Raw genomic sequence first — 27,141 nt, 5'->3', positions numbered from 1 at the left:
GCATATTGTTTTCCAGTTTTCCCAGAAGTTTTTGTCAAATAATGAATTTTGGTTCCAAAAGCGTGGATCTTTAGGTTTATCATGTGCTAGATTACTGTGATCATTTACTATAATGTAATTTGTACCTAATCTATTCCACTGATCCACCATTCTATTTCTTAACTAGTATCAGGTTGTTTTGATAATTATCAATTTATAACACAATTTGAGGTCTGGTATGGCTAGACCACCTTATTTTGCATTTTTTTCATTGATTCCATTGATACCTTTGAGCTTTTGTTCTTCCAGATGAATTTTGTTATTTTTTTTTCTAGCTCTATAAAATAATTTTTTGGTGGTTTGATTGGTATGGCACTGAATAAATAGATTAATTTAGGTAGAATGGTCATTTTTATTATATTGGCTCGGCCTACTCATGAGCAATTAATATTTTTCCAATTGTTTAGATCTCACTTTATGTTATCATCTCTATGGAGATGATTCTCAGATTAATTTATCCAGCCCTAACCTTCAGAATGGAATCACCAATTGCTTATTGGACAATCTTGAACTGGATATCCTATGGATATCTCAAACTCAACATGTCCAGAACTAAACTCGCTACCCTTCCCCACGAACCCTTGCCTTTTCCTGACTTCTCCATTATTTATCAACGGTTCTAATCATGCTGGTTTGAAACCTTGTCGTCATCCTTGACTCCCTATTCCATTTACTCCACGTAACCAGACCGTCAAGTCTTCTCATTTCCCCCTTTACAACATCTTTCATTCTTTCCATTCCAACAGCAGCCACCCTGGTGAAGTCCCTTTCTGCCTCACACTTGGACTATTGCAATAATTTTCTGGTGTTCTACCTGCCTCAAATCTCTCTCTACTCCAACCCATCCTCCACTCAGATATCAAAGTGATCTTCCTGGCCATATCATCCTTTACTCAATAAATTCCAGTGGCTCCCTATTATCTCCAGGAGCAAATAGAAAGTCCTCTAGCTTTTAAAGCCCCTTTACAATTGGCCCCTTCCCACCTTTCCCATCTTCTTAAACTTTGCTCTCTTCCATGTGTTATTTTTTTCATTTTATTTTTATTTTTAGGCAATTGGGGTTAAGTGACTTGCCCAGGGTCACACAGCTAGTAAGTGTCAAGTGTTTGGTCTGAGGCCAGATTTGATCTCAGGTCCTCCTAACTTCAGGGCTGGTGCTCTATCCACTCATGTGTTCTAAGACACAGTGACATGAATGCTTCTCACATTGGACACTCTTCCTGCCATGTCTGGAGCGCTCTCCCTCCTCACTTACTCTTTCAGGACTCAGCTCAAATCCTACTTCCTTCCCCCTTCTTCTTTCTCCTCCCCTCCCCTTGTGCCTTCCCTCTGAGAGTAACTCTGATTCATACTCTATAGATCTTGCTTGTAGACAAGGAGTTTGGGGTTTTTTTGGGGGGTGGGAGGGGTTGTTGTCTCTTCTGTTAGACTGTGAGTTCTTTGAGGCAGGGAGCATGTTTTTGCCTTTCTTAGAACCCTCAGAGTTTAGCACAGCGCCTGGCACCCAACACCTAGCACAAGGGAAAACACTTAATAATAAGTATTTGTTCAGGTGAATTAACACTGAGGGCTCAGAGAGACTTTCCAAAGATCTTTCAACTAATCACCAAGTTGTCACGTACAGGGTTACCCCAGACTACTCTTCAAAGATCTCCAAAGCCTTCACTCTTGCCTCAATTGAGGCAGTTGGTAGGTCAGTGGATAAAGTAGAGTCAATAATGGAGTCAGGAAGATCTGAGTTCAAATCTGGCCTCAGATACTTATTAGTTCTGTGAACTTGGGCAAGTCACTTAGCCTTTATTTGCCTCAATTTCTCCAACTGTAAAATGGGGGTAATGACAGCACCTACTTCACAGAGTTGTGAGAATCAAATGAGGTTATATTTGTAGTAAAAAAAGAAAAGCACTTAGCACAGCACCTGGCACATAGTAGGAGCTTTTTAAATGCTCATTCCTTCCCCTGTACAGTCACGAAAATCACACAATTGCTTTCTGGGGGCTTTTTGGTAATTTGGATGAGTTCACTCCATCCTTGGATTTGGAGTGGTTTAGGGAAAAAGAGGGAGACTCAAAGGTGGCTATTGAGGATGGAAGGAATGGGAGATTTTACTCCACATAGGTGAGTGAGCTTCCTGCTGACAATGGGATGAAGCCAGGAGGTCCTCAGAAGAGGTCCTGGCCTGGACCCCATTATCATCAGCTGCACAATATCTTGAGGGCTTACACTCACTGGCTGGTCACTCTTCTCTTTTTCCTCTCCTTTCTCTTCTCCTCAGGCTTAATTGGGCTCTAACCCTTGACCTTACTGCACCAGCCCCATGGCTGTCCCCCAGGTTCACAACCTAGGAGTCATCCTCAATGTCTCCCCATGCCTCACACCCCAAATCCTGTATGTTGCCGAGGCCTGTCAATTTCACCTTAGTGACATGCTCCAATGTACCCCTTTCTCTCCTCTGACCCTGTCACTGCCCTGACCTCACACCTGCATTATTGCAATAGGCTGCTGGCCGATCTGCCTGCCTCAAGTCCCTCCCTCCTCTAGTTCATTCTCCATTCAGAAAAGTGATTTTCCTAAAGCATGGGTCCAACCATGTTACACCCCCCCCATTTAATAAATAAAATCTCACCTCCAGGATCAAATACAAAATGTCCCCTTTGGCATTCAAAGCCTCCTCCTTTTTCAGTCTTCTCACACCTTACTCCCTGACAAGTTCTTTTCTGTCCAGTGACACTGGCCTCCCGGCTGATCCACAAACAAGACCCTCCATCCCTCAACTCTGGGCGTTGTCCTCCATGCCTGCAATGCTCTTCCTCCTCATCTCTGCCCACCTACAGGAAACCTTTCAGAATTCCCCTTACTGTTAGTGCCTTCCCTCTGTTAGTTACCATTTATTCTGTATACGGCTTGTTTGAACACATTTGCTCGTAGCACTCCTGAAGACACGAAGAAAGGCAAAAGGAGGTCTCTGCCCTCAAGGAGCTTACAATCTGTTGGTGGAGACAATAAGCAAGCAACTATGTGCAAACAAGCTATATACAGGATAAATGGTAAATAACCAATAATGTTTACTGACTGGCACATCGCTGGCACTTAATCAAGGATGGCTGAGGATGATGATGCCACGACTGAACCCATTCAACCACATTTTACAGTTAAGGGAACTGAGGCTCAGGCAGGCTCGGGACTTGGCCAGGCTCACACAGATAACAAGTGCCCTGGGAGGGACTCTGATCCTAGCAGCACACCGCAGACATCTGTGGTGCCTGTTCCCAGCTCTGAAGTCCCGGACCTCCGGCCAGAAGATATTGGCTAAGGCTGGGAGCCTCTGTGGCTGCGGCAGCCTCCTGACCAGCGCGCGCTCTCCTCCAGCGCTTCTGCGCAAGCGCGGGCCAGAAGGGAGGCGGGGATGGGCGACGCTTTTGCGGTTGCCTGGCAACGTCCTCCAGCTTGGACCCCAGGCTCCTGTGCCTTTGATCCCGGAGTTCTCAGTCTGTTAGGTCTCAGGCTTTGCACTTGTATCCCTCAGGCACTCCTCCCTCTTAAGGCCTCGCGCCCCCTTCCCCGTTGGGCTTCTCGCCCCCCTCTCCCCACCTAGGGCCTCGGTTTTCCCTCTCCCTTAAGTCCCTCTCCCTTTCCCTCTCTGGACCTCGCGCCCCCTCCCCAACCAGGACCTTGCTCTCTCTTCCCCTCGAGCCCCTCCCCGTGTCAGGATCCCCTCCTTTTTAAGGACCGCGCCCCCTTTTTATTGAGATTCCCTCCCCCCCCCCGGCCTCTAGCCCCTCCCTATCCAGAGAATTGCACCTCGTGACCATTCAGGTCCTTGTGGCCCCTTGTGCCCCCCACCCCCCATGGAGACCGAGCCAGGGACTGTGACGGTGAGCAAGGCCTTCCAGGAGCACCTTCGGCAGCTGTGTCTGCACGAGTTCCCGTGCGGTCTGGGCAGCTGGGTGAGCAGCCCAGGGAGGGCGGGGATCGGGGCCGGAGGGCAGGCTTGTACCCCCGCCCTGGCAGGAGCACCTCTTACAAGAGCCTCGCCTTGGGCGACGGGCTTCTGAGGACCTCCTGGTAAAGGGCACCCTAGGCCAGTGATGCCCGCCCCCTCCCAACTTATTTCCTCAGTTCCCCAGCCTGGGTTCAGGAACTTGGTCCTCTAGGGCAAGGCTCTTGGCTCTGGGCTTCCTGGACCAGAAGGAGATAGAACCTGTAACCCTGGTAAAGGGTTCCTGAAGCTGGTGAACCCCCAACCAGGGAAAGGCTTTCAGCCCCGGCCATGAGCTTGGAACCCTAAGTAGGATAGGACCCCTAGCTCCAATACAGTGTGAGTAAAGGACTTTCCCACCTCACTCTGGGACAATGAAGGGCTCCCAGGGCCAAGTCAGAGCTTGTAACTTGAGGAAAGGGGCCCTGGTTCCAATGGAGAGTTTGTAACCAGAGTAAAAGCTTTTTCTCCAGGCTTTGACACTGGAGAGCTCCTGTGACCAATGAAAGACTTCAGCATTGTACAGAGCCCAAGGAAGTCTCCCAGGCCCAAGGGCTGATTTGTAAGGCCAGGGAAGGGTCCTGACAGTTCACTCCAGAGCTTGTGAGTGAAGGATTCTTGGCTTCTGTATTGAGAGAGCCTGTAAAGGTATGAAAGACCTGCTTCCCTTTACAGAATTTGCCATCTCTAGGAGAGGTCTGCCACAAGGATTGTTTTTATAGAAGGACTCCATGATCTGGTAGGGGAGCTTGCAACTCTGATACAGGAATTACCCTCTCCCCTCCATCCTGCAACCTTGAATAGCTTCCCCACCCTGAATAGAGCTTGCACCCAAGAAAAGGGCTTCCCATAGTATAGAATTTGTAACCATGGTATAGGGTTCCCAGCCTTGGCAAAGAGCTCCTAGGGCCAATGAACCTGTACAGAGCAGAGCTCATAATCCCCTGGGAGGAGCTTTCATGCCCCAAACAGAGTCTGTAATTCTAGGAGAGGACTCTCAGTTCCCAGTACACAGTTTTGTCTGTATTCCAGTATTGTCTCATAAAACAAAGAAAAAGAATGGAGAGTAGGAGTAAAAGGCTCACTGGTCCTGGGACCAGCAAAGGGATCCCCAAACCAAGAAAGAGTTCTCAGGGAAGAGTCAGAGGCCTCAGTGTAAAGCTTGTAACTCCAAGCAGGACTTCTAGCTCAAGGACAAAGTTGGTAAATCTCAAGAATGGGCTCCTGGCCTCAGCATAAGCTTTGTATTAATGATTGAATTAACAGATAATTATGAATAGTAGGTCAAGCACTGTGGTGCTAGGTATTAGCAATACAAAGACAAAAATCAAAGTACTTGCCCTCAGGAAGCTTGCATTCTCTCTGTGCCCATATATGTAAATTAAATATATACAAAATACAAGGTAATTTCAGGGAGCAGGCAACTTCCGGATCAATGAAGGTGTCATGGAGGCAGGGGATGCTGGAGCTGAGCTTTGAAAAAAGCTGGGGATTCTAAGAGGTAGAAATTAAGTTTAAAAAAAAAAACAACTACAATCTTACCGCAGAAATCTCCAGTGTAATTTCCTTAGTAGAATTATTTTGGTACTTTAAACTGGATGGTAGCATAAACTTCATCCTACAAAACTGTAATAGGTCAAAATGAATACATGATTTAGACATAAAGGGTGGTACCATAAGCAAGTGAGTGGAGCATGGAATAGTTTACCTGTCAGATTTATGGATAAGGGAAGAATTTATGATCAAACAAGAAACAGAAAGCATTATGAGATGTGAAATGGATAATTTTGATTACATCAAATTAAAAAGTTTTTGCACAAACAAAATCAATGCAGCCGAGATTAGAAGGAAAGCAGGAAACTAGGAGAAAAATTTTTAACAAGTGTCTCTGATAAAGGCCTCATTTCTCAAAGATACAGAGACCTAAGTCAAATTTATAAGAGTGTATGTCATTCCTCAATTGATAGATAAATGTTTTGTGATAAATAATTTAATAAAACAAAGGGCAGTTTTCAGTTTAAAAAAATCAAAGATAGCTATAGTCATATGAAAAAATACTCTAAATTACTATTGATTAGAGAAATGCAACTTAAAACAACTCTGAGTTATCACTTCACACCCTTCAGATTGGCTAATATGACAGAAGAGGAAAAGGACAAATGTTGGAGGGAATATGGAAAAATAGGAACACTAATGCATTGTTGGTGGAGTTGTGAACCGGTCCAGACATTCTGGAGAACAATTTGGAACTGTGCCAAAAGGGCTATGAAACTATGCATGCCCTTTGACTCAGCAATACCACTACTATATCTATATCCCAAAGAGATGAAAGGAAAAGGAAAAGCACCCACATGTACAAAAATATTCATAGCAGCTCTTTTTGTGGTGGCCAAGAATTGGAAATTGGGGGGATGCTCATCAATCAGGGCATGGCTGACCGAGTTGTGGTATATGATTGTGCTGGAATACTATTGTGCTATGAGAAATGACAAGGGGAATGGTTTCAGAAAAGCCTGGGAAGACTTAGATGATCTGATGCAAAGCGAGGCGCGCAGAACCAGGAGAACACTGAACAGCAATACTGTACAGCGAACAACTGTGGGTGACTTGGCTGTTCTGGTCAATAAAGTGATTCAGTCCTGAAGGACTTATGCTGAAAAATGTTATCTGCCACTGAAAGAGAATTTGTGGATTGCACGGATTGAAGCATAATTCTCTCACTTTGTTTTTCTTCCTTTTTTTGGAAGGGAAGACAACATGGCTAATATGGAAATGTGTTTTGCATGTTTTCACATGTATAGCTGATGTCACCTTTCTTTTCATAGTGGGTAGGGGAGGAGTGGAAGAGAGGGAGAGAATCCAGAACTCAACATTTTTAAAAAATGAATGTTAAAGGGCAGCTAGGTGGCCCAGTGGATAGAGCACCGGCTCTGGAGTCAGGAGGACCTGAGTTCAAATCCTGCCTCAGACACTTGATACTTACTAGCTGTGTGACTCTGGGCAAGTCACCTAACCCCAACTGCCTTGCAAAAAAAAAAAATGTTAAAAAATTAATAATCAAAAAAGGAAAAAAATGTGTAAGTCACAAGAATTCAAAATTAAGTTTTAAGTAATTGGGTTGTATTAAATTCTGACCATTTCTGGCATAGGGGGACATCCTTTGCCAAGTCACAGAGCTGCACAAAAGAAAGCTAAAATGTTCTAGGTTAGGAAGGGCAAGCAGGCCAGGTTAGCTAAGGAGTAATGCATCTGGAAAGTCAGAAGCCCTATTGTGAAGGTTTTTAAGTGCCCCAAAGAGGATTTTGTAGTTTATCCCAGAGGCAACAGGAAACCACTGGAGCCTTTCTGAGCAGAAGAGCAACATTGGTCAGTGCTTAAGTCAAATTACTTTGGCAACGTTAGGAGGGATGGGTTGGAGAGAAGATAGAGGAGGCAGAGAGGGTATTGCTAGGACGGGGGTGTTTGGAGTCTCAGCAAGGATGGAAAGGGCTTCCAAAACAAGTAAAAATTATCTAGCACCAGGATAGAAAACCAGATCGTGAGAAGCATTAATTTTCAGAGAGAGGAGCTTATACGTCATCCAAAAGGCAGTGAGGAGCCATGGAAGCTTCTGGAAGCAGGGAAGGGGCAGGGTCATGACTGGAACATTGATTTGGCAGCTATGTGCGGAATGGTTTGGGACAAAAGTGAATGCAGGGAGCACTCTTCTGAGAGTTCAGACGAGAATGAAGTTCAAGTATAAGGTTCTCCCTTCCTCTCCTCCTCCTCATTTACATAGATATCTACTTACATACTCTGATTTTCCCTTCCCTTCCCCTGCTAGTGTATTCCTCTTCCCTTCTCTTTCCTTAAGATTCTGAAGTTTTTTTCTGGTGGGATTCTTTCTGTTTTCTCATTCTTCTGTCCCACTTCTTGACTTTGGAGTTTATGTTGGGGCTACGGTCTGCACTCCTGGAGAGAAGGTCTGGGCTGGTCTGTTGCTGCTCTCTTAGAGTACTGAGTACTGTGTCATTCTAGGATGTCGGGGGCATCTTGGGCTGGGGACCTGCAAATTTTTGATGCTCCCTAAGCAGTCTCATTTAGGGTAGAGTCTTACTGCTTTCCCCTGATCTGAACTCTGCAAGTCCTTGACCTGGGTTTGGGACTGAGAAACAGTAGACTGTTGTTGGACTTAGCCATTACTGGCCATATGGGAAACTCTCTAAGTTCCCTCTGGTCAGAGATTCCCACCCTGATTATTTGTCTGCAGGCTTCAGATTAGGCTAGAAGCTGGACCTGAGCCATCACTCTGCTTCTGGGGTCTGAGCCGCGCTGCTGCTGCTGCTTATCCTCTCAGTACTCAGGGAGTACAATTGCTTCTTACTTCTCAGCGCCACCCCTGGGAACACAGTCTACCCTTGATCTATGACTTAGAACTGCATAGTAGGTGACAAAGTTGCCAGATGGTGTCCAGTCCTGGTATGGGTCTGGGTCTAGGACCTCTTCTTGCACACATACCCCTCCCCCCACACTAGTAAGGAGCCTGTTGGTCGGTGCTGAAATGCTCTGCATGGCTGCTTCTGGCCAGACCTGTTCCCAGCATCTGCAGATCTCTCTGTCTCATTATGCTGACCTGGGCTGGAAAAAGGGCTCACAATGACCTTTTTTCTCCTGAATTTCTCCTTCAGGATTCAGTCAGGTGTATTTTTCTAGATCTAATTGGAAGATTTTTGGGGGGTGTGACATAAAAGCTACTCCACCATCTTGGCTCTACCCCAGAGAGCTTCTTTGAAGGTCCGTTGAAATAATTTTGAAATGCTCCCAGTTCCTATAGCTGAGAATTGGGAGATTCCAGGTACCACAATGCTGTGCAGTTCTTTTGCAGGCTCAGGAAAACATGGGCCCAACCCTGTCTGCATGGTCTGTTGAATACTTCTAAGTTGTAAGTTTCATAGTCCATTGCACGGTTGGAACTGACAGTTATCTCTCTTTCCATCTGTGAAATGGGCTCATTCATATGTTCCTTCCTAAGCATTCTATAGTAACTTCAATATGTCAAGAATCCCTCTGTGTGTGTGTGTGTGTGTGTGTGTGTGTGTGTGATTTCCCAATGCAGATAGCAATCCTCTTTTTAGTAGATGGCATTCCACAGCTACTGTGGCCAAAATAAAAAAATCCATCACACTGCAGCCAGCCATCTGATGATGAACTTTTTCAGATTTAGCTAGACTGGTTCTCAAAAAACAGACAGACAGTCAGTCAACAGACTCGTACCCAAAGCTTTTTCAGCTTGGTAGAATTGGGCTGTGCTGGTATAACCTTTGAGATTCTGAGGTTGCTGCTATGGCATGATGAAGCTTGGGAGTAGTAATTTAAGGTGGATTCTGCAGTTATTTCATGTTAACATTTCTCAGCCAAATTGCAAACTTACCAAAGAGGGGGAATTGTGACTTTTAATTCTTGGGGATTTTCCCGGGTAATTGCTTGGCTCACATGTGGTGCTTAATCAGTACCAACCTTATTTTCTTTAAAGCATATTTTATTATTTTCTTTTGTTTTTATATGAACTTCAGTTTTCTATCTACCCTTCCTCTTTTCCCTACCCATGAAGCTCTGCTTTGTGCCAAAGAATAAAAAAGGAGAAAAAAGACAGTTCGCAAAGCCAGCCAACACATCGGCCCCATCTGGCAGCACAGGTGATGGCATCTGTGAGGGGGAGGAGGCCCTTTTTCTCGCCTCTTCTGCCAGACCAAGCTTAGTCATTGTAATTCCCTGTGGTGTTCAGTCTTGTTCCTGTGGCTATTTCCATTTACATCAATGTGAGCATCGTTCTCTTGGTTTTGATTACTCTATTCTTGTCAGTTCATCTGCGTTTCCTTGTGCTTCTCGGAATTCATATGTGTCATTTCTGATGGCACAATAATATTATATTACATTAATATACTACAATTTGCTTAGTCATTCCCCAGTTGGTGGGCATCTATTGGATTTCCAATGCTTCTGGTACCATAAATGGTACTGCTATGAAGATCTATCCTTTATTCTTTTTTTTTTCCAGCTTTTTTTCTTTTATTGATGCCTTTTTAAATATCAGAGTCACTTTTTTGGGAGAGGTAATCAGGGTTAAGTGACTTGCCCAGGGTCACAGAGCTAGCAAGTGTCAAGTATCTGAGGCTGGATTTGAACTGAGATCCTTCTGACTTCAGGGCTGGTGCTCTATTCACTGCACTACCTAGCTGTCCCCAGAGTCACTTTTTGATAGACTCTTTCCCTACAACAAAGAAAAACAGTGAAGTGAAACACTGGGATAATGAGTCTCTGATAGCCTGTGGTCTGATGGTGCAAGCAACATTCTATACACATATACATTATATATACAAATACATTACAAATATATCTTTTAATTTTCTTTTTAAATTTTGTTACTATCTTTTGCTTTTGTATCACCTTCTCTTCCAGGTACATCCTTCCACCTCCGCCTACTCAGAGAGCTATCCCTTGCAGCAAAACTGTCGAGCAAAAGTCACCAACACCATAATTAGTTATGACAGTATATGCAATTTTCCACATCTATAGCCCACCACCTCTGCAATGAAGGGAGGGGATGCATTTTCTGATTCCTTCTTCAGGAACAAGCTTGGTCATCATTGGACAACATTCAATTTCTTTTGTTATTCATTGTTATAGTCATTGTTTAATTGTTTCCGTGGTTTGATTTGCTTAATTTTTTCATTAGTTCGTATGTCTTACCATGCTTTCTGTGTTCATCATACGCTGTATTTTCTAGCTTAGTGACATTGCATTATACTCCTATATCACTTGTTTAATCATTTAACATAGATGAGCATCTATGTTATTTAGTTCTCTGCTACCACAAAGTGCTGCTAAGAATGCTTTTCTCAGTTTTTTTTTCTTAATTGTCATCTTTTACTTGTTTCGTTTTGTAAGCTACCTACAAAATGCTCAGATAAAATTCTGCACTGGTGATAGGGAAGTCTTCATCTCCAGATAATCTTTAGAGACAAGTACTGGCTGGCTGCTATTGCAAACAGTTGTTTTTAATAAAAAAACCAAATTTTGTAGCAATCTTCATGTGAAAACCTACCTCATCCGTATTCTTGGTTAAGGTGAAGAATTCTTAACTTTTAATATCAAAATGTTCAGTTTGGTTTCTTAAATTCCAGTTGAGTAATATGTGTATGTGTGTATACATATGTGTATATGTATATATGTAGTACATACAGTTCTGATCACTCGCTTCAAAGAAGGGAATTTATGTATTCAATTTAACAAACATTTATTGAGAACCTGTGCTTAGCTACCAACAGAAATAATCAGCAAGCAGGCATTTATTAAGCCCTTACTGTGTGCCAAGCATTGACAGAAATACAAAGATAAATAAGATGGGGATCATAAAACTACATTTCCCATTTTCAGTTGACTATTTGAAATAATTAAGAGCTACAGGGACAGCTAGGTGGTGCAGTGGATAGAGTGCTGTAGGTTCAGATCTGGCCTCAGACACTTATTAGCTGTGTGACCCTGGGCAAGTCACTTAACTCAGTTTGCTTCAGTTTCCTCATCTGTAAAATGAGCTGGAGAAGGAAATGGCAAATTACTCCAATATCTTTGCCAAGAAAACCCCAAATGGAGTCATAAAGAGTCAGACATGACTGAAAAACGACTGAACAAAGCAGCTATATTTTATGGACTCCCAACTTGTTTCTTTCTGCTAATGGTAGTAGGCATGAAACCATGGACTTCTCCCTCTTCCAGGTGCTCCACACGCTAAAATTAGTCATTTTTTGTCAATCCTTCTTTTGAAATAACTCTCGAATCCATCTCTTCCTTTTTTATTTTAATTGCTGCCACACTGGTCCAGTCACCTGGGTTTGAAACCTTAGGAGTCCCTTAACTCCTCCCACATCAGTTGTGGGATGGGGCCCGGGAGTGGCCTTTGGGGCTTCAGCCTGGGTGCCATAGGGAAACCCAGTCTCAAAAAACAAACAAACGAAACCCTCAAAAACAAACAAAGACATTGTTCGGTCAGTGGGACGGTTTCTTAAACTGGCATTTCAAGCCTGTCATCAATCGGTTCCCATGCACTTACTTCCTAGGCAAACTTGCCCTCTTCCGTTTTACCATTCTTCAAGCCCAGGACATTCCCTCTCCTGTATCTGGGATTCACTCTCTCCCTCTTCACCTCTGCTTCATAAAATCCCTAACTTCCTTCAAAGCTCTATTCAGGTATCACCTCCAATAGGAAGCCTTTCCTGGCACCTTCAGTCACTAATGCTACCTCCCTTCCGATATTGCTCAGTATTTACTTTTCTAGACCGTGTATGTTATATTCCTCCAGGAGAATGGAAATTCCTCGACCCCAGGGACTGATTCATTTTGGTCTTGCAATGCCTTAGTAGATGCTTAAGAAATGTTTGCTGTTGTCTGATTGAATTATCTAGGGCTCTTTGATCTTCCCCCACTCCAATACCTCCTGTATACTGTTGTCCTATTAATCTTCCTCAGGTACTCCCTTGATGACATCACTTCCTTGCCTTTGGATAGAATGGAATTCAGACTCTTCTGTCTGACCTTCAAGGCCTGGCCTCAGCCCCCCTTTCCAACTTCATCTCAAGCTATCCCCCAATATGTTTTGTAATCCGGCCAAAATGCCATACGTGCTATTTCTTGAATGGGTCCTCTGCTTTCCTGTCCTAGCTCATGTTGTTTCCTTCATCTGTAAGCCCAACACCTCCTTATCATCACCCATTCTACTTATCTATTTATCTCTACTTCAAGCATCTACTCAAATATCTCTTCTCTGGTCTCTCTAGAGAGAAATCCTCTTTACCTAAGCTGAAGTCCTCTGGCTTTTTATTTGGAGTCATTTGGGAATGTGGCTTTCTTACTTCCCAGACTTTAAGTTCCCTAAGGGCAGGAACCATATTATTGTGCCTAGCATTGGGCTTTTCCTACAACAGGCTCCCAGGAAATACTTGTTAGATGAATGAATACTTGTCGAATTCAAGTTTAAACTTATATGAACTCTCCTCTTCCTATTATAGAACAAAACCCGCTTTTCCCCTGAAAACCTGAAATCCTGGAAAGGTGGGATCCCTAAAATGCCAGATAATGTGTCACCTAAAGAGGAGGATGTGGAAAGCCTATTGAGGCTGGTCCAAAGTCCAGAGTCTCCCTGGGCTCAACACAAGGATTCAACTGTGGAAGACCAGTATCTGAGAGAGCTTGCCATCCAGAACCCCCTCATCATTGACAATGCTTTCTTACTCTCCTATTTCACATCCCTGCGAGTGGTGAACAAGGGGGTAAGTGCTGGAGACAGGGAAAGGCATCAGGAGACAGAGGTTAATATTAGAAAGGGGCAGGGGAGCAGTCCTCCTTCCATAAATTATTGATGAAATGAAGGGCAAAGATGGGGGGGTGGGAGGGGAAGAGGAACAAGAATCCGGAGAGCCTAGAACCATCAAGTTCTAATTCTGCCTTTATAATGAACTTGGGAGATCTGGATTAGGAGGAATCTAGTCCAGCTTTCTCTTTTTACAAATGGGGAAACTGAGGCCCAAATAAATGGGAAGGCTTATCCAAGGTCACACAGTGAGTTACTGTGTATGTGAGTGGGGTCTCGAACCTCACTGTTGCAGAGACCTTTGCATCTTGCAAAATGGCTCCTTCGTGACCCCTCCAGTGGTCTCATGGATAGTTGAATTCTCTCCACCAGTATAGGTCATAACTCTTGTGTATATTCTTGTCCTAGGAAGCTCTTGTATCTGTTTTCCCATAGGACCTAGAGTAATACTTTGTAACCTATATTGTGTCAGAGTCCATGTTTTTAAGTACATAAAACAAGACACTTAAGATTACAAAAGAAACAACTTATATTGAAATACAGTTGTCAAAATATTTTTTAAAAAAAGACATTCCCAGACCCCCAAGTTGAGAACCCCTGTCCTAGAGGATCTACCATTGTGCTGAAGGCCTCCTATGCTGTTTGGCATTTTGTGGGTACCAGTCTAACATTAGGGCTTCCCATTGTGGAGGGTCCCTTGTTGTCGCTACATCACCCCTCCCACCATCTCTTCAAATCATACATTTCCTGGATCATGTTTCTTGTACCTCTTCTTATATGTTGGTTATCCCTGCATTTCATTCTCCAGGTGTGCCTTGTCAGTCATGGCATCACTGGTTTCTTGGGGTTTTTTTTTAGAGTTTGTAGCATTGCAAGATTCACAGTTATACACAGGCAAAACTGGAAGAATTTATTTGAAAGGATGGGTTTTTATGCCCAGAAGCAGCTTGGAATCATTAAAAACTGTGAAATTTCTTAAACATGTTCCTAGTTCCATTTCGATGAACAAGAATGTTGTTTTGCCTAAAGTAGAGTCATCATTATGGTCCTGGCTTGCATTTTGGGAACATAGCTTGCCCTCCTATATCTTCCAGGTTACCCTAATTGATGAGGACCTACTGAAGTTTTTTAAGCTTGAAGAGCTGATATTGAGTGCCAACCGAATCAGGACAGTGGACCCCATGAATCTTCCCCCAACTCTGAAGGTAACTAGTGGCCAACATTCCAAGTCATTCAACCAGAGCTGTGGATGGCTGTATCCCCGACATGCTGAGGGGTATGGCCAGCACCATTGGGCTGAATGCAAACTGCCAGTGGGGCATCCCTGGGCCTTTTAAAATGGGAGCGAGGAGGAAACCTGAGCCTCGAAGGGTGGTGCATTTTAAAAGACGTTCCCAGGTTTAAGCTGAGAGGCTGAATCCAGAGAATAGTTGGCATTAATGCTAAGAGGGAATGAGGAATGCATTCTGTGGCATGTGGAATGGTGGCTGAGCCAGACCCTGGTGGAGGGGCTTTGAGGAGGGAAGCAGAGCTCGCCCATCCTCCACCTACGGCTTCAAATGCCCACCACCCCTTTGCTGCTTTGACTCTTCTGGAGATCAGCCTCATCTCGAATCCACAAATATGGTCCTATAGCCGCAGTACTCCCCACCCCCACTCTCAGTTTTTATTTTCCCTCAAATATGACAGCAAACTTCTAAACCTGCTATAGGGGATTTTCTTCCCAAATATCTATTAGCTCTCTCCACAATGTCCCACTCCTCATTCGACCGATAAAATTTGCTACAGAGGAGTTGGGACACATTCATTTATTCAATGAATATTTATTAAGCTGCTATTATTTATAGAAAACTACCCTAGGTGCTGAGAATGGGGAATGAGGGGAACTATGAAGTCTAGATAAGACATGGGGGGGGGTTGAGGATAGGGGAAAAGACCCCACCTCCTAAAGTTCAAGGGAGGAAAAAGCTTCACCAAAGGAGAAGGCCTCAAAAGAGGGGCCAGTTCCACAACTCTTACAGACGATCACGGGGAGAATACTCCTTCTCCAGAAGGATCTTCCTGGGCCTCAGTCAGTGAATCATCAGTCATCCGGGACCAGTCCAAGGCTGAGTGTCCTCTTGGCAGCATGTCCAGAGGGATCAGCAGTACCCCGGGCCAGCAAACTCCTCGTGCAATGCCATAGTAGGATAAATTGGTCAGGATGGTGTGACCATCTTAATAAAACCTTCCTTCCCTCCCAAAGAAATCATAAAAAAGGAGAAAGGACCCATATGTGCAAAAATATTTACAACAGCTCTTTTTGTGGTGGCCAAGAATTGGAAATTGAGGGGATGCCCATCAGTTAGGGAATGGCTGAACAAGTTGTTTCATATGAATGTCATGGAATACTATTGTTCCATAAGAAAAGAAGAGCAGAAGGACTTCAGAAAAACCTGGAAACACTTGTATGAACTGATGCAAAATGAAATGTGCAGAACCAGGAAAACATTGTACACAGTAACAGCAACATTGCGTGAGGATCAGCTATGAATGACTCAGCTCTTCTCAGCAACACAGTGATCCAAGACAAATACAAAGGACTCATATGGAAATATTTTTACGTGATAGCATATATATAAACTATATCAAACTGCCTACCGTTTTCAGAAGAGGGGAAGGAAGAGAGGGAGGAAAATTTGGAACTCAAAATCTTATAAAATGAATACTAAATTTTTTTTAAGGCAATTGGGGTTAAGTGACTTGCCCAGGGTCACACAGCTAGTAAGTGTCAAGTGTTTGGTCTGAGTCCAGATTTGAACTCAGGTACTCCTGACTTCAGGGCCGGTGCTCTGTCCTCTGTGCCACCTAGCTGCCCCTAAAAATTTTCTTGACATGTAACTGGGGTAAAAAATAAAATTCTATTAGAAAGAAAAAAAAACCTTTCCTTCCTGAGTTCTGTGGGTCTTTAGAGAAAGAAGCAAGGTGTTTTTGGCTTTGTTTTTCCTTCTAGTCATGGCCTCTGTGGTGTTCTCCTCACTTAGGTCCTGGAGCTCTATGGAAATGAAATGACCAGTATCCAGTGTCTGTGCTCTCACCCCCTTCCGGCCCTCCAGCATTTGGGCGTGGGCCACAACCAACTTAATGGCTTCCTGGAAAGCCAATATATCACCGCCAACTACTGGTAATTGAAGATCTCTTAATTAGGAGGTGGGGGGGTTGGGGGGGGAGATTAAGCACCAGATGTTGATGTCTCCAGGTGGATAAAGCGGTTTGATTTGGCTCTTTTTGTTTTCACTTCTTGGCTTATGGCTACAGACTTCAAATTTTTGTTTCTCATCCAACCCACAAACCCAGAAAGCAATAGCAGACTTAACTATGAAAAATTTTCCCCGATTGATCATGTCACACACCCTGCTATTTTTCCTCTGGAAAGATGTTGTGATAGATTACATACCCTTGTTTGTTTGATATATTCCTTATTTGTTTGTTTATTTGTTTATTTATTTGTTTATTTATTTATTTATTTATTTTGGGTGAGGTGATTGGGGTTAAGTGACTTACCCAAGGTCACACAGCTAGTTAAGTGTTACGTGTCTAGGTCTGGATTTGAACTCAGGTCCTCCTGACTCCAAGGCCAGAGTTCTATTCACTGTACCATCTAGCTGCCCCATATTCCTTATTTATTGAGCACACTATGTGTTCATGGTTGCATCGCAGAGTCAGCTCTTATTTATGATCTATTTGTCGGGTCAGCCATGGAAAACGGAAATCCCAGGGCATGGTGTTGGAAGGCTACGGAAGGAAACCTTGCCAAGTACTATCCAAATAGTGCAATTATGATGCCCGCGTTAGGTAGAATTCCCAGTGTCTAAGACCACTGTTTTTCCCTCTCCCACATTTAAAGAAATTGCGATTCTAGATTATGGAAAAGGTGACAGGGCAGGTATCTTTTTAGGGTAGGCTGACCTCGGAAGCCCAGTCTCTTTGTTCAGGAAAGGCCTGTTGAACTGAATTTCCAAGCTCTTAGAACGAAGGAAAACGTTGATCAGTGAAAACTGCAAGTGATCCCAAATCCTACTCTTCAACCAGAACTTCTGACCTCCTCCCCTTTTCCTGCTGACATTTATTTACCCGGGTGGGCCTTGATGAAATGCTGAGAAAAGAGGCCTCCACTGGGCAGTCTGGTTAACAGAGAGGATTAGCCAGAGATAATTCAGGTTCGAGATACACCTATTGCTTCGAAGCTTAACAAATGGAACATGTATCTCACATGTAGATTTGTGCCCCCTTCTTGCTTTTTCCTGTTCTTTGAAAGAATGTGACCCATGTGACCGTTCCTGTGCCCTCATAGACTAGGCTCTGAGAGTGTCACACAAGAGGACATGTCACAAAAGGGAAGGAAAGACTCGAGTGAGGAGGGTTATTCTGTGGGAAATTGTAGGTATTTGGTGTGATTGTAAAAAGATAAGGCGCCGGTAAGCTGCTGGGTGTTGAGAGGTTTGGGGTTTTTGGGTTGTTTTTTTTTTGGTGAGGGATGGGTTGGTCAGTTTTTGGGTTGGTTTTTTTTTGCTTTGGTACTTGGAGCTAAAATCTGTTTCATTTTTAACTTGTGTCGGTGGGAAAATCCACCCTCTGTTCATCCTTATCTTTCTTTGCCCTCTTCTTTGCCAAGTCCCCAGGCTCAGCCCTTGAGAAACTAACACTCTTGGCTTTCCGATATATTCTCCTTGACTGACCTCTTGCTAGAGAGGACTTTGGTCCTTTTAGCTTAGAGAAGGTGGTTTAAGCTGCTGTCACGGGCAGCAGCCTCACCTGCTTACTCCTCCAGACTTTGTGGTGTGGGTAGGAGAAGCATGAGCCTTAGAGCCAGATGGGGCCATTTTACAGATGAACAAAGGCTCCCAGAGGGTTCACTTGCATGCTAGGGTAGCTGACACAGCTTTAAGGTCTGCGGAGTGTTTTACATATTCTCACAAAAGCCCTGGGAAGTGGGTGCTATTATTAGACCCATTTTAAGATGAAGAAACTGAGGCTGGCAGAGATTGAGTGACTTGCCCAAGGTCACACAGCTAGTAAGTGTCTGAGACCAGATTCAGACCCAGGTCTTCCTGACTCCAGGTCCAACATTCAGTTTTCTTGCCAGATCCACAATGGCCTCTTATTCCTCTCGCCCTCATTAGTACTCTTCTCTATTTTTTTTTTCAATCAGCCAACAAATACTCATTGAGTACGTGCCAGGGCTGGAGAAGGTGTGACACCCCGCCCCCCCACCAAGGGCTTGGCATTTGTGCACCTGGTCTGGAGAGGCCAGAGTTAGCCCTGAGGGTAGAACAGCAGCACCATGCTTGGAGATTAAGGGTCCCTCTGCTGCTATGAATGTTACCTTGGGCAGAGAACCTTCCCCTCTCTGGGCTTTTCTTATCTATAAAAATAAGGGGATGAGATCAGATGATGGCCACGGTTCATAGCATTTCGGGGGACATGGGGCATATGCTTATAAAGATGATTTCTGAATGGAGGGATGACCTGCTAAATGCTTTGTGCTTTGCAGATAAGGCAGGACTTCATTTAGGCCTTGTAGGTCTAGCGCTTGCCATGGGAACTGCCCCAAGTAAGTGCTAACAGTTACCTGTGGGCTGATTGATTGGTGGAGAGGCAGGGACCGTAGACCACAGAGGAGAGAGGACATTAGCTAGAGATACTGTAAGGTGGGCTGGGCAGGGCTTTAGGCATGAAATTTTAGTCCAATCCTACAGGCCCAGGGAGCACAAAGACTATGGAAAACAGGGCCTGCCTAGGAGTTTGATTCCGATTGGATTACAAATGTTAAAGCAGCGGTGTTTAGGGGTGTTGCAGTTTTGGTATTTGCTACACACGTGTACTTACTGAATTCAGCACACGGTTAGCAGGAATATTAGTTCGCACTGAATTGAGGGAGGGCTGCCCGACCTGGCGCCAGAATGCCTAGAGAGAGCTCTGGCTGTGTTAGGACGCGTTGGCCAGCCTCACTGATTGGATTGGCCCTGGACTGTTTCACCTTCTAGGCCTAACCTGGTCTCCCTGGACCTGGGCTACAATGACCTAACTGGGTTGTACTACATCATTGCTGGCCTGTGTACCCTGCCCCAGTTGAGGCTGCTGGTTCTGCAGGGAAATCCTCTGTCTCTGGTGCCCCATTACCGGGGCTACACCATCGACTGCCTGCCCCAGCTCTATGTGTTGGACGACATCAGCGTCTCCCCAGAAGAGAGGCACCTGTTTCAGGGGCTCAGCTGCAAAGTAGGTAAGGCGGGGGAGGGAATGCGGCAGACACTCCTCTTTCTCTCTAAACACTTCGCCTGTAATTTAGAGGTCGAGGCACCTCGTTGGCACAGTAGATAAGAGTCAGGAAGATCTGAGTGCAAATTCAGCCCCACACCTCGGCTGGGGGACAGTAAGCAGTCGCTTAACCTCAGTTTGCCTCAGTTTCCCTATCTGTAAATATAAAGATGATAATAGCACCTCCCTTCCAGGGTGCTTATGAAGATCAAATGAGATAATACTTGTGAAATTGCTTTGCAAGCCTGAAGGAGCTTATATTAATAAATGCTTATCATCGCCGTCATCATTATTTTCCACTCCATTGCAAATCCCCTGGCAGGATCCGATCCTGCTAAATTGCCTCTAATCCTGATGAGTGCAGGGTGCCACCTGAAATGATGAGGAATAGACGTGCAGGTCCTATTGTCCTGAAAGAATTCACTCGGACAGTCTCGTTAAAGAAAGGCGTTTATTGGGGTGATGCACCCAAGCGGGCTTGCTCCCCTAAGGTAGAGCCTCAGTGGTCTTTACTCCACTTGGGAGGCGGAGCACAGGCGGCAGGCTGTACTCCTCTAATGGCGCAGAGCCGCCCTGCTTCCCTTAGGAGGCAAAGGCGATTGGCCACCTGAAACATCGGGCTTAAATACAATTCTATGGAATAGGGGGAAAGCGGACAAGAGAGTGGGGAGGAGCAAGCCGGGCTGCAAAATGCCTGGGATATCAGGTAGTCGGAGGTGCCTTTATTATACGGATAAACAGAAGAGGAGAGGGGAGGGGAAGAGTTGTTCTGGAATGTCAGGTTAATTGGGGGTGCTTTGCGAAGGCGCACAGGTAAATCCTAGGTGGGGGCTTCAATGCATAGTCTGCTTTGATCACTTTTCCGGCCGGTCACACCCTGCATCTTATCTCTCATCTCCCATTCTGCATCCTTCCTGCCCCATCCGCCTGGAGCACTCCTTTCTACCTCATCAATCCGAGGCAGTCTCCCGCTTCCACAGCCAGAAGGGGACTCCCGGATTTTACCCGTGTGATCAGGTCCGCTGTCGGTGGGAGCTGTCCGAGCCACCCGCAGCCCAGAAAATACCGCTTTAAACTAAAACCTTCCTTGGCTCTTGGTGTATTTTTCGCCTACTAAAGACTACCCCCTTGTGGCCATTGCCACAAACTACATAAGCCTTCCCAAGGTCAGGGCTCATTTTGGGGGATAGGTGATGGAAGAATCGTCCCTTTCCCACCTCTCCCAGCCACTTCCTGCACCACAGGGATACCTCCATCCCCAGATCTTTGTGGATTGACAGCCACCTCCCCATTACAGGGTTTGCAGAAGAAGAAGCCCATTTAATAGTGACTATGAAGAATGTCACAGGTGTTTTGGATTCCTCCGTCTTGGACCCAGAGCCAACGATTGAAGGTCCTTATATTGTTTATAGCTACTATGTGACGTATAATTTTGTCGAGGATGAAAAAGACCCTGGGAAGGAGTATGCTAGTAATACGGAAGAGGTGGGTGAGGGTCCTTCTCTAGAGAGTGGGGCGGTGTAGAGGGGAAGGGAGGGAAACACGACTTAAGCTCCCCCGCAAGCTAAGTAGCTGAGTGGGTAGAGTACTGGGCTTGGATCTAGGAAGACCTGAGTTCAAATTTGGCCTCAGACACTTACTAGCTGTGTGACCCTGGGAAAGTCACTTAACCTGTTTGCCTTAATCCGCTGGAGAAGGAAATGGCAAACTGCTCCAGTATCTTTGCCAAGAAAACCCCATGAACAGTATGATCCCTGGGATCAGGAAGAGTCGGACATCGCTGAACAACAGCAACTCAGCCCCCCAGCCACAAATCTCCTTCTTCAGATGGGCAGCCTGGTCTTCTTTTCCCTAAGAAGTCTTTGCAGTTAGGTGGCTTCCCTAATGGAAACTAGAGAAGGGGTTAACATGAGTGGGCTCCTCTGACTTGTGGCCCCAGTTGACATTCCTGTAGCAACCAGCATGGTGGATGCTAGACCAGCTGGCCCTCGGTTTATGTATTGACTTCCCTAGGAATCAGTCATTCCCTGGGCTATGGATTCCCCACAGAAACCCCTGATATGGGGCAGGTTTTGCCATAAACCTTTAGAATTAACCTTGTTATGCCTAAGCCATCCCCAGTAAGAGGAAATGATTGATGTAAGAGTGCTAGGAGCCAGCTCACCTTCAGGTCATTAATTCAACATTGAACTTTGCAATTGCTTATTTAATCCAGGATTTTTGTTGCTGCTCTGTCGTGTCCAACTTTCCATGACCCTATTTGGGATACTGGAGTGTTTTTGCCATTTCCTTCTCCAGCTCATTTTACAGATGATGAAACTGAGGCAGGGTTAAGTGACTTGCCCAGGGTCACACAGCTAATAAGTATCTGAGGCCAGATTTGAACTTGGGGAAGATGACTCTTCCTGACTCCAGGCCCTGGCAAGGATGCCTCGTTTCAATTGCATTGGGTGAAACCTCTCTTCAACAGGGCACCCTGGTCATCTTTGTATGTCTCCTGGCAGGTTAACAAACTTCACGAAACCCCACTACTCTCAACCATGCTTTCCAGGGAGGCCAATGGTGAAACTGAAACAGATCCCCGGCTCCACCCAGGCCCAGGGTAAGGATGGAAACTGCTGGGGTCATTGAGGTCTGAATAAGCCCAGGATGATGGTAAAAAAATTTACATCTTTATTTTCACTAACTTCTTACTATAATTAGCATTTCCATCAATTATTATTTTTTATTAAAGCATTATTCTGAGAAAAGGTCTGTAGGCTTCACCAGACTTCCAAAGCAGTCTTATGAACTGTAACTTTAACCTTCCCCAAAAAGGTTAAGAACTGCTACCCTAAATATTGGTTTGCAAGGCCAAGCCATGGGCTTCAGTATTCTAGAGTAGGATTATATTCCCGATTGCTCTTTACCCAGACTATTCACTCTCCTCTTCCCAGTATCAACTCTCTGTTGGCCAGAACAATCAAGGAAGGAGGGAAGGGTGGCTGGTTTGGAGGTAATTATATTTTCTAGTTTGCTGAGGATTTTTAACCTTTTGTTGTTGAATGTCTTTATCAAGTATATGAGTCTAATTCTAGGTAGAATGAACCCAGTCTTTTATTTTTAAATTTTTTTCTGGCATCAACAAAAAAAATTCAGACTCATAAACAATGATAAAAATGATTATACGTGAAACCATGAACTCCCACTAGTTCTATTTAACCACTGGCGTCCTGATGCTATTCAATAACCAGGTCTGATTGCTGTCAAGCCACTGATCATCCCCTAGGGTTACACCCACCATACAAGACCAGAGGTCACTCTGGGAGTAATGCCTAACTCTCTCTGATCGTCAGAGAGCTAGTTACTTCTGTCCCCATTCCTCTGGGGCAGAACGCTTTCCTCCTCAGTGTAAGGGCAGCTTTATCCAACAGACTGTTAGTTCTTAGCTCATATGCGTGTATACACACACACACACACACACACACACACACACACACACACACAGAGAAATTTCTTCCCCCTGCATTTCCACTGAAGTTCTTCACAAAAAAAAAGCAGCCTCATGTCCAGGTGATGTCTCTGCCGGCCTGCTCCATCCTCATTTCCCATCTTCAGTTAGCCATTCCTCAGCTAGTAAAGAATAGGCCAGGTTTTATGCACATGTCTGTCCCCGGTTCCCTCTGGATACAAAAGGCCTTGATTCTCCGGGGACCTCTTCCTTCTCTGGCTCATTGGCTCCACCCATGGTGTACCTGGGAACTTTAGCAGCTGGCATTCCCTCAAGGGTAACTCCCCTTCCCAAGAACCCAGGCTCACAAACCTCAGTAAAACATTTTCTTTAAAAAGAAGGCAGAGAGAATCGAAAGATTCCTTGGCCAGCAGCCCACTGCCCACCCATCTGCACTCAGGTTTACAGCCTGGCCCAAGGGAGGCCCTAGCCAGGGCTCCACCGTGCCAAGGGATGGTTTTTCCCATCACTTCTCTCCCCTGGGGTCCCCTTAGTCTGGGCCACGTGGCCTTTGCTCCAGGGGCTCTTGGCAGGCCCTCCTGGGACTGGTAGCTGCTCCCTGACTCTGTTTTCTGCCCATGGCAGTTCAGCTCAGCCCCAGCTTTTGCTCTCTTCAGTCCCACTCCCTGTAACTCAGCATCTTGGCAGAATTCTGAGGCTTCAGAGTCAGCGTCTTTATTCCTACGGAAGCTTTATTTCCCATGTCCAAATGCTGCATCCCCTGCCCTTCAAGCCAGGGATCTTTCAGGATGCTATGGAAATGCTGCTTTTTTGCCTTGTTCAAAGAGGTTGCTGTATTTTGCACCATAAAGATTTGGTGAGGCAGTACCATTTACCCTTTCTTTTTTTTCCGTTTGTTTTTTTGTGTTTTTTTTTCTTTTTGCTTTTTTCTGTTAGGCAATGGGGTTAAGTGACTTGCCCAGGGTCACACAGACAGCAAGTGCTATGTGTCTGAGGCTGGATTTGAACTCAGCTCCTCCTGAATCCAAGGCCGGTGCTCTATCCACTGCACCACTTAGTTGCCCCCATTTACTTTCTTTACCGCACCTTGTGGGGGGTAAATCCCAAGTTAACAGCTATCCCCTGGCTCCCCTCTGGATCTCAGGGACCAGCTTCTCTGCTCATTTCCCCCCTCTGGGCATTGTTTCTCTGTCCTCTGTCAGGGTCCTACCCTCAGGGTAGCCGGGCTCCAGCTTCAAATGACTCGGGAGCAGCTTTGTGAGAGGTCTCCACAGGACAGGCAGAGCATGGTGCCTCCTGCTCCTAACCAGATGGTTTAGAGATGGTTAGTATTCCTTGCTGTATTTGCTGGTGATTTGCCTCAAGCTGCCCAGACTCTGAGTCCCTGAGTGGTGACCCCTTATCTCTCTCTCACCTTCAAACTGATAGATTATAACAGATTCCTTATCTAGCTCTGCAGATGGTAGATTGAGGAGTACTGGGACCCTCTGAAGGTAGAGGCTGAGCCCCTATGGACAATGATTGAACCCATTCCTCACCGATGAGCGTGCCCCTACTCCACAGTGATGCTGAACCCCTGGCTTCCAGGCTGCCACCCAAGGCATCAAATAGAGCTCTGGGCCTGGAGTCAGGAAGACCTGAGTTCAAATCTAGCCTCAGACACCTTGGGCAAGTCACTTAATTGTTGCCTGCCTCGGTTTCCTGAAATGGAGATAACAATAGCACCTCTGTCCCAAGGTTGTTGTGAGGATCAAATGAGATAATATTGTAAAGTGCTTGGCAAAGAGCCTGGAGCACAGTAGGCACTTAATAAATACTTATTTCCTTCCCTCTCTCTTTCCTTCCATCTTTCCCTCCCTCTCTCCTTCTTTCCCTCCTTCCTTCCTTCCCTCCCTCCCTGCCTCCCTCCATCTCTCCCTCCTTCCCTCCCTACTTCCTTCCTTTCTTCCTTCCCTCCCTCCTTTCCCCTCTCTCCCTCCTTCCCTCCCCTCCCTCCTTCCTTCCTTCCCTCCTTCCCTCCCTCCTTCCCCCTCTCTCCCTCTTCCTTCCTCCCTCCTTCCCTCCCTCCTTCCCCCTCTCTCCCTCCTTCCTTCTTTCCCTCCTTCCCTCCCTCTCTCTTTTCCTTCCCTCCTTTCCTTCCCTCCTTCCCTCCCTCCTTCCTTCCCTCCTTCCCTCCCTCTCTCCTTTCCTTCCCTCCTTCCCTCCCTCCTTCCTTCCCTCCCTTTCTCCTTTCCTTCCCTCCTTCCCTCCCTCCCTCCTCCCTTCCTTCTTTCCTTTTTTCATGTGACCTGCTTCTTTGCTCACCTCAGATACACTCCACACAGAGATGGTCATACCTTTAGTCTCGCCATCACCCACACATGTTCTCCTCGCGTGTTCCTAAACTCTGAAATTGCTTGATCAAATCATAATCTGTTGTCATTCCGCCGCTGCCTCTGCCTCTGCCTTGCAATCTTAAAACCTGTCCTTTGGCCCCACGTCGCCCTCCAATGCCTTTGCCCCTGATTCTTTCTCAGCACCAGCTATCCTCTCCTCCCATCACTATCTTGACCCCTTGGTGAGCAGCTCAGCTCTCCACTCCTCTCTCAAGGCCCTTTACTCTATCACTGCTTTGCTCCTACTCATGGGCTGTACTGACTGGGTCCTCTACTCATTGATGTGACATCATTTCAACTACATTGAATTGAATCGAATTCAAGTGCTTTGAATACCACAGAGTCTTACTCCTTTTACACTTTCCTAATTGACTCACCATCCCACTCACTTAGAGCCACTTTTCCAAACATTTGCATCCCTCCTCAAACCTACCATCATTCTCCTCCCCATTCTCTTAGTCAAAGACCTTAACTTATATTTTACACACACACACACACACACACACACACACACACACACACAAATTGGAGATCGTTAGCCAAGATCTTTCCCCCTCTTCAGAGTCTCGCATCACTCAGATGCCTCCTCCATCATCACCTCTGTTTCAGGAGAAGTGGCCTTCCTTTCTTTTTTTCCTTTGGAGGCCATTGGGGTGAAGTGACTTGACCAGGGTCACACAGCTAGGAAGCGTCTGAGGGCAGGTTGGAACTCGCCTCCTCCTGACTCCGGGGCCGGTGCTCTATCCACTGCATCACCTAGTTGCCCCAGCCTTTCTAGGTTTGCAGAGAGTCCCTCCCATCCTGTCTTGTCTAACAGATCACCCTCTCTATACCATCCGCACTCTCACTAATCTCCAGGCTCTCCCTGACTGCTGGCTGCTTCCCTCCTGCCTCCAAATACACCCCTATCCTCCTGATGTTCAAACCCTACCTCCCCGCACTTGATCTGACCATGCCCACCAGCTCTTCTCCTATGCCTCACTTCCTTTCTGTGACTAACCTCTTTGAGAAGGCCACCTATATTCAGTGCCTCGCCTTCCTTTCCTGTCACTCTCTTATCTTTCTGCAGCCTGGTTTTTGACCTCATCATTCGACCAAAACGAAATGATCAAAATTACCAGTTATCTCTTCATCACCAAATCCAATGGCCTCTTCTCAGTCCTCATCCTTCTTGACCTCTGTGCAGCCTTGGGCAGTATTGGTCACTCTGTTCTGGATACACTCCTGTCAAGGTTTTTGTGACCTCATCTCCTCTCATACTTAAATGTGCAGTCAGTTAAAGAGCTGAAACCACTTAATGTTTCCTTCCTCTGCTCCCCTCCCCCACACCATGTTGTTCTGTCTTTCTCTTTTTTTTTTTTGGAGAGGCTATTGGGGTGAAGTGACTTGACCAGGGTCACACAGCTGGTAAGTGTTATGTTATGTTGCTCTCTCTTAAAACTACATATTAACAATTAAATAGTAGGACCGGTGGCCTTGTTCCCACCTTAATGAGAAACTTCATTAGTCTTTTTTTTCTTTTCTTTTTCTTTTTTAACTATCAATCTAAAACAATGCGCTGTCCTGAAATCTTGTTACACCATTCTTACCAAAAGGCCTTTCTGTGAGGAAAATGGGTAAAAATTTAGGAAGAAAAAACTAGAAACTAGAA

General features: G+C 45.4%; 1 protein-coding gene across 1 annotated transcript in view; it reads left to right on the top strand.

Annotated features, from left to right (window-relative positions):
* Positions 1-3,476: 3,476 nt before the first annotated feature.
* LRRC43 (leucine rich repeat containing 43) overlaps positions 3,477-27,141 on the top strand; it is a 30,758-nt gene continuing 7,093 nt past the window's right edge. Inside the window, exons 1-7 of the mRNA XM_078154279.1 lie at positions 3,477-3,986; positions 13,063-13,323; positions 14,459-14,569; positions 16,388-16,527; positions 19,391-19,629; positions 20,962-21,149; positions 22,169-22,266. Of these exons, the coding sequence (XP_078010405.1) occupies positions 3,888-3,986; positions 13,063-13,323; positions 14,459-14,569; positions 16,388-16,527; positions 19,391-19,629; positions 20,962-21,149; positions 22,169-22,266 (1,136 nt within the window). The 5' untranslated portion in view covers positions 3,477-3,887. The remainder of the gene's footprint in view (positions 3,987-13,062; positions 13,324-14,458; positions 14,570-16,387; positions 16,528-19,390; positions 19,630-20,961; positions 21,150-22,168; positions 22,267-27,141) is intronic.

Source organism: Phascolarctos cinereus, unplaced genomic scaffold (assembly GCF_003287225.1).
Source record: "Phascolarctos cinereus isolate Bilbo 61053 unplaced genomic scaffold, phaCin_HiC Scaffold_4;HRSCAF=312, whole genome shotgun sequence".
Classification (NCBI taxonomy): Eukaryota; Metazoa; Chordata; class Mammalia; order Diprotodontia; family Phascolarctidae; genus Phascolarctos; species Phascolarctos cinereus.
This window is presented reverse-complemented; position numbering and strand designations above follow the sequence as displayed.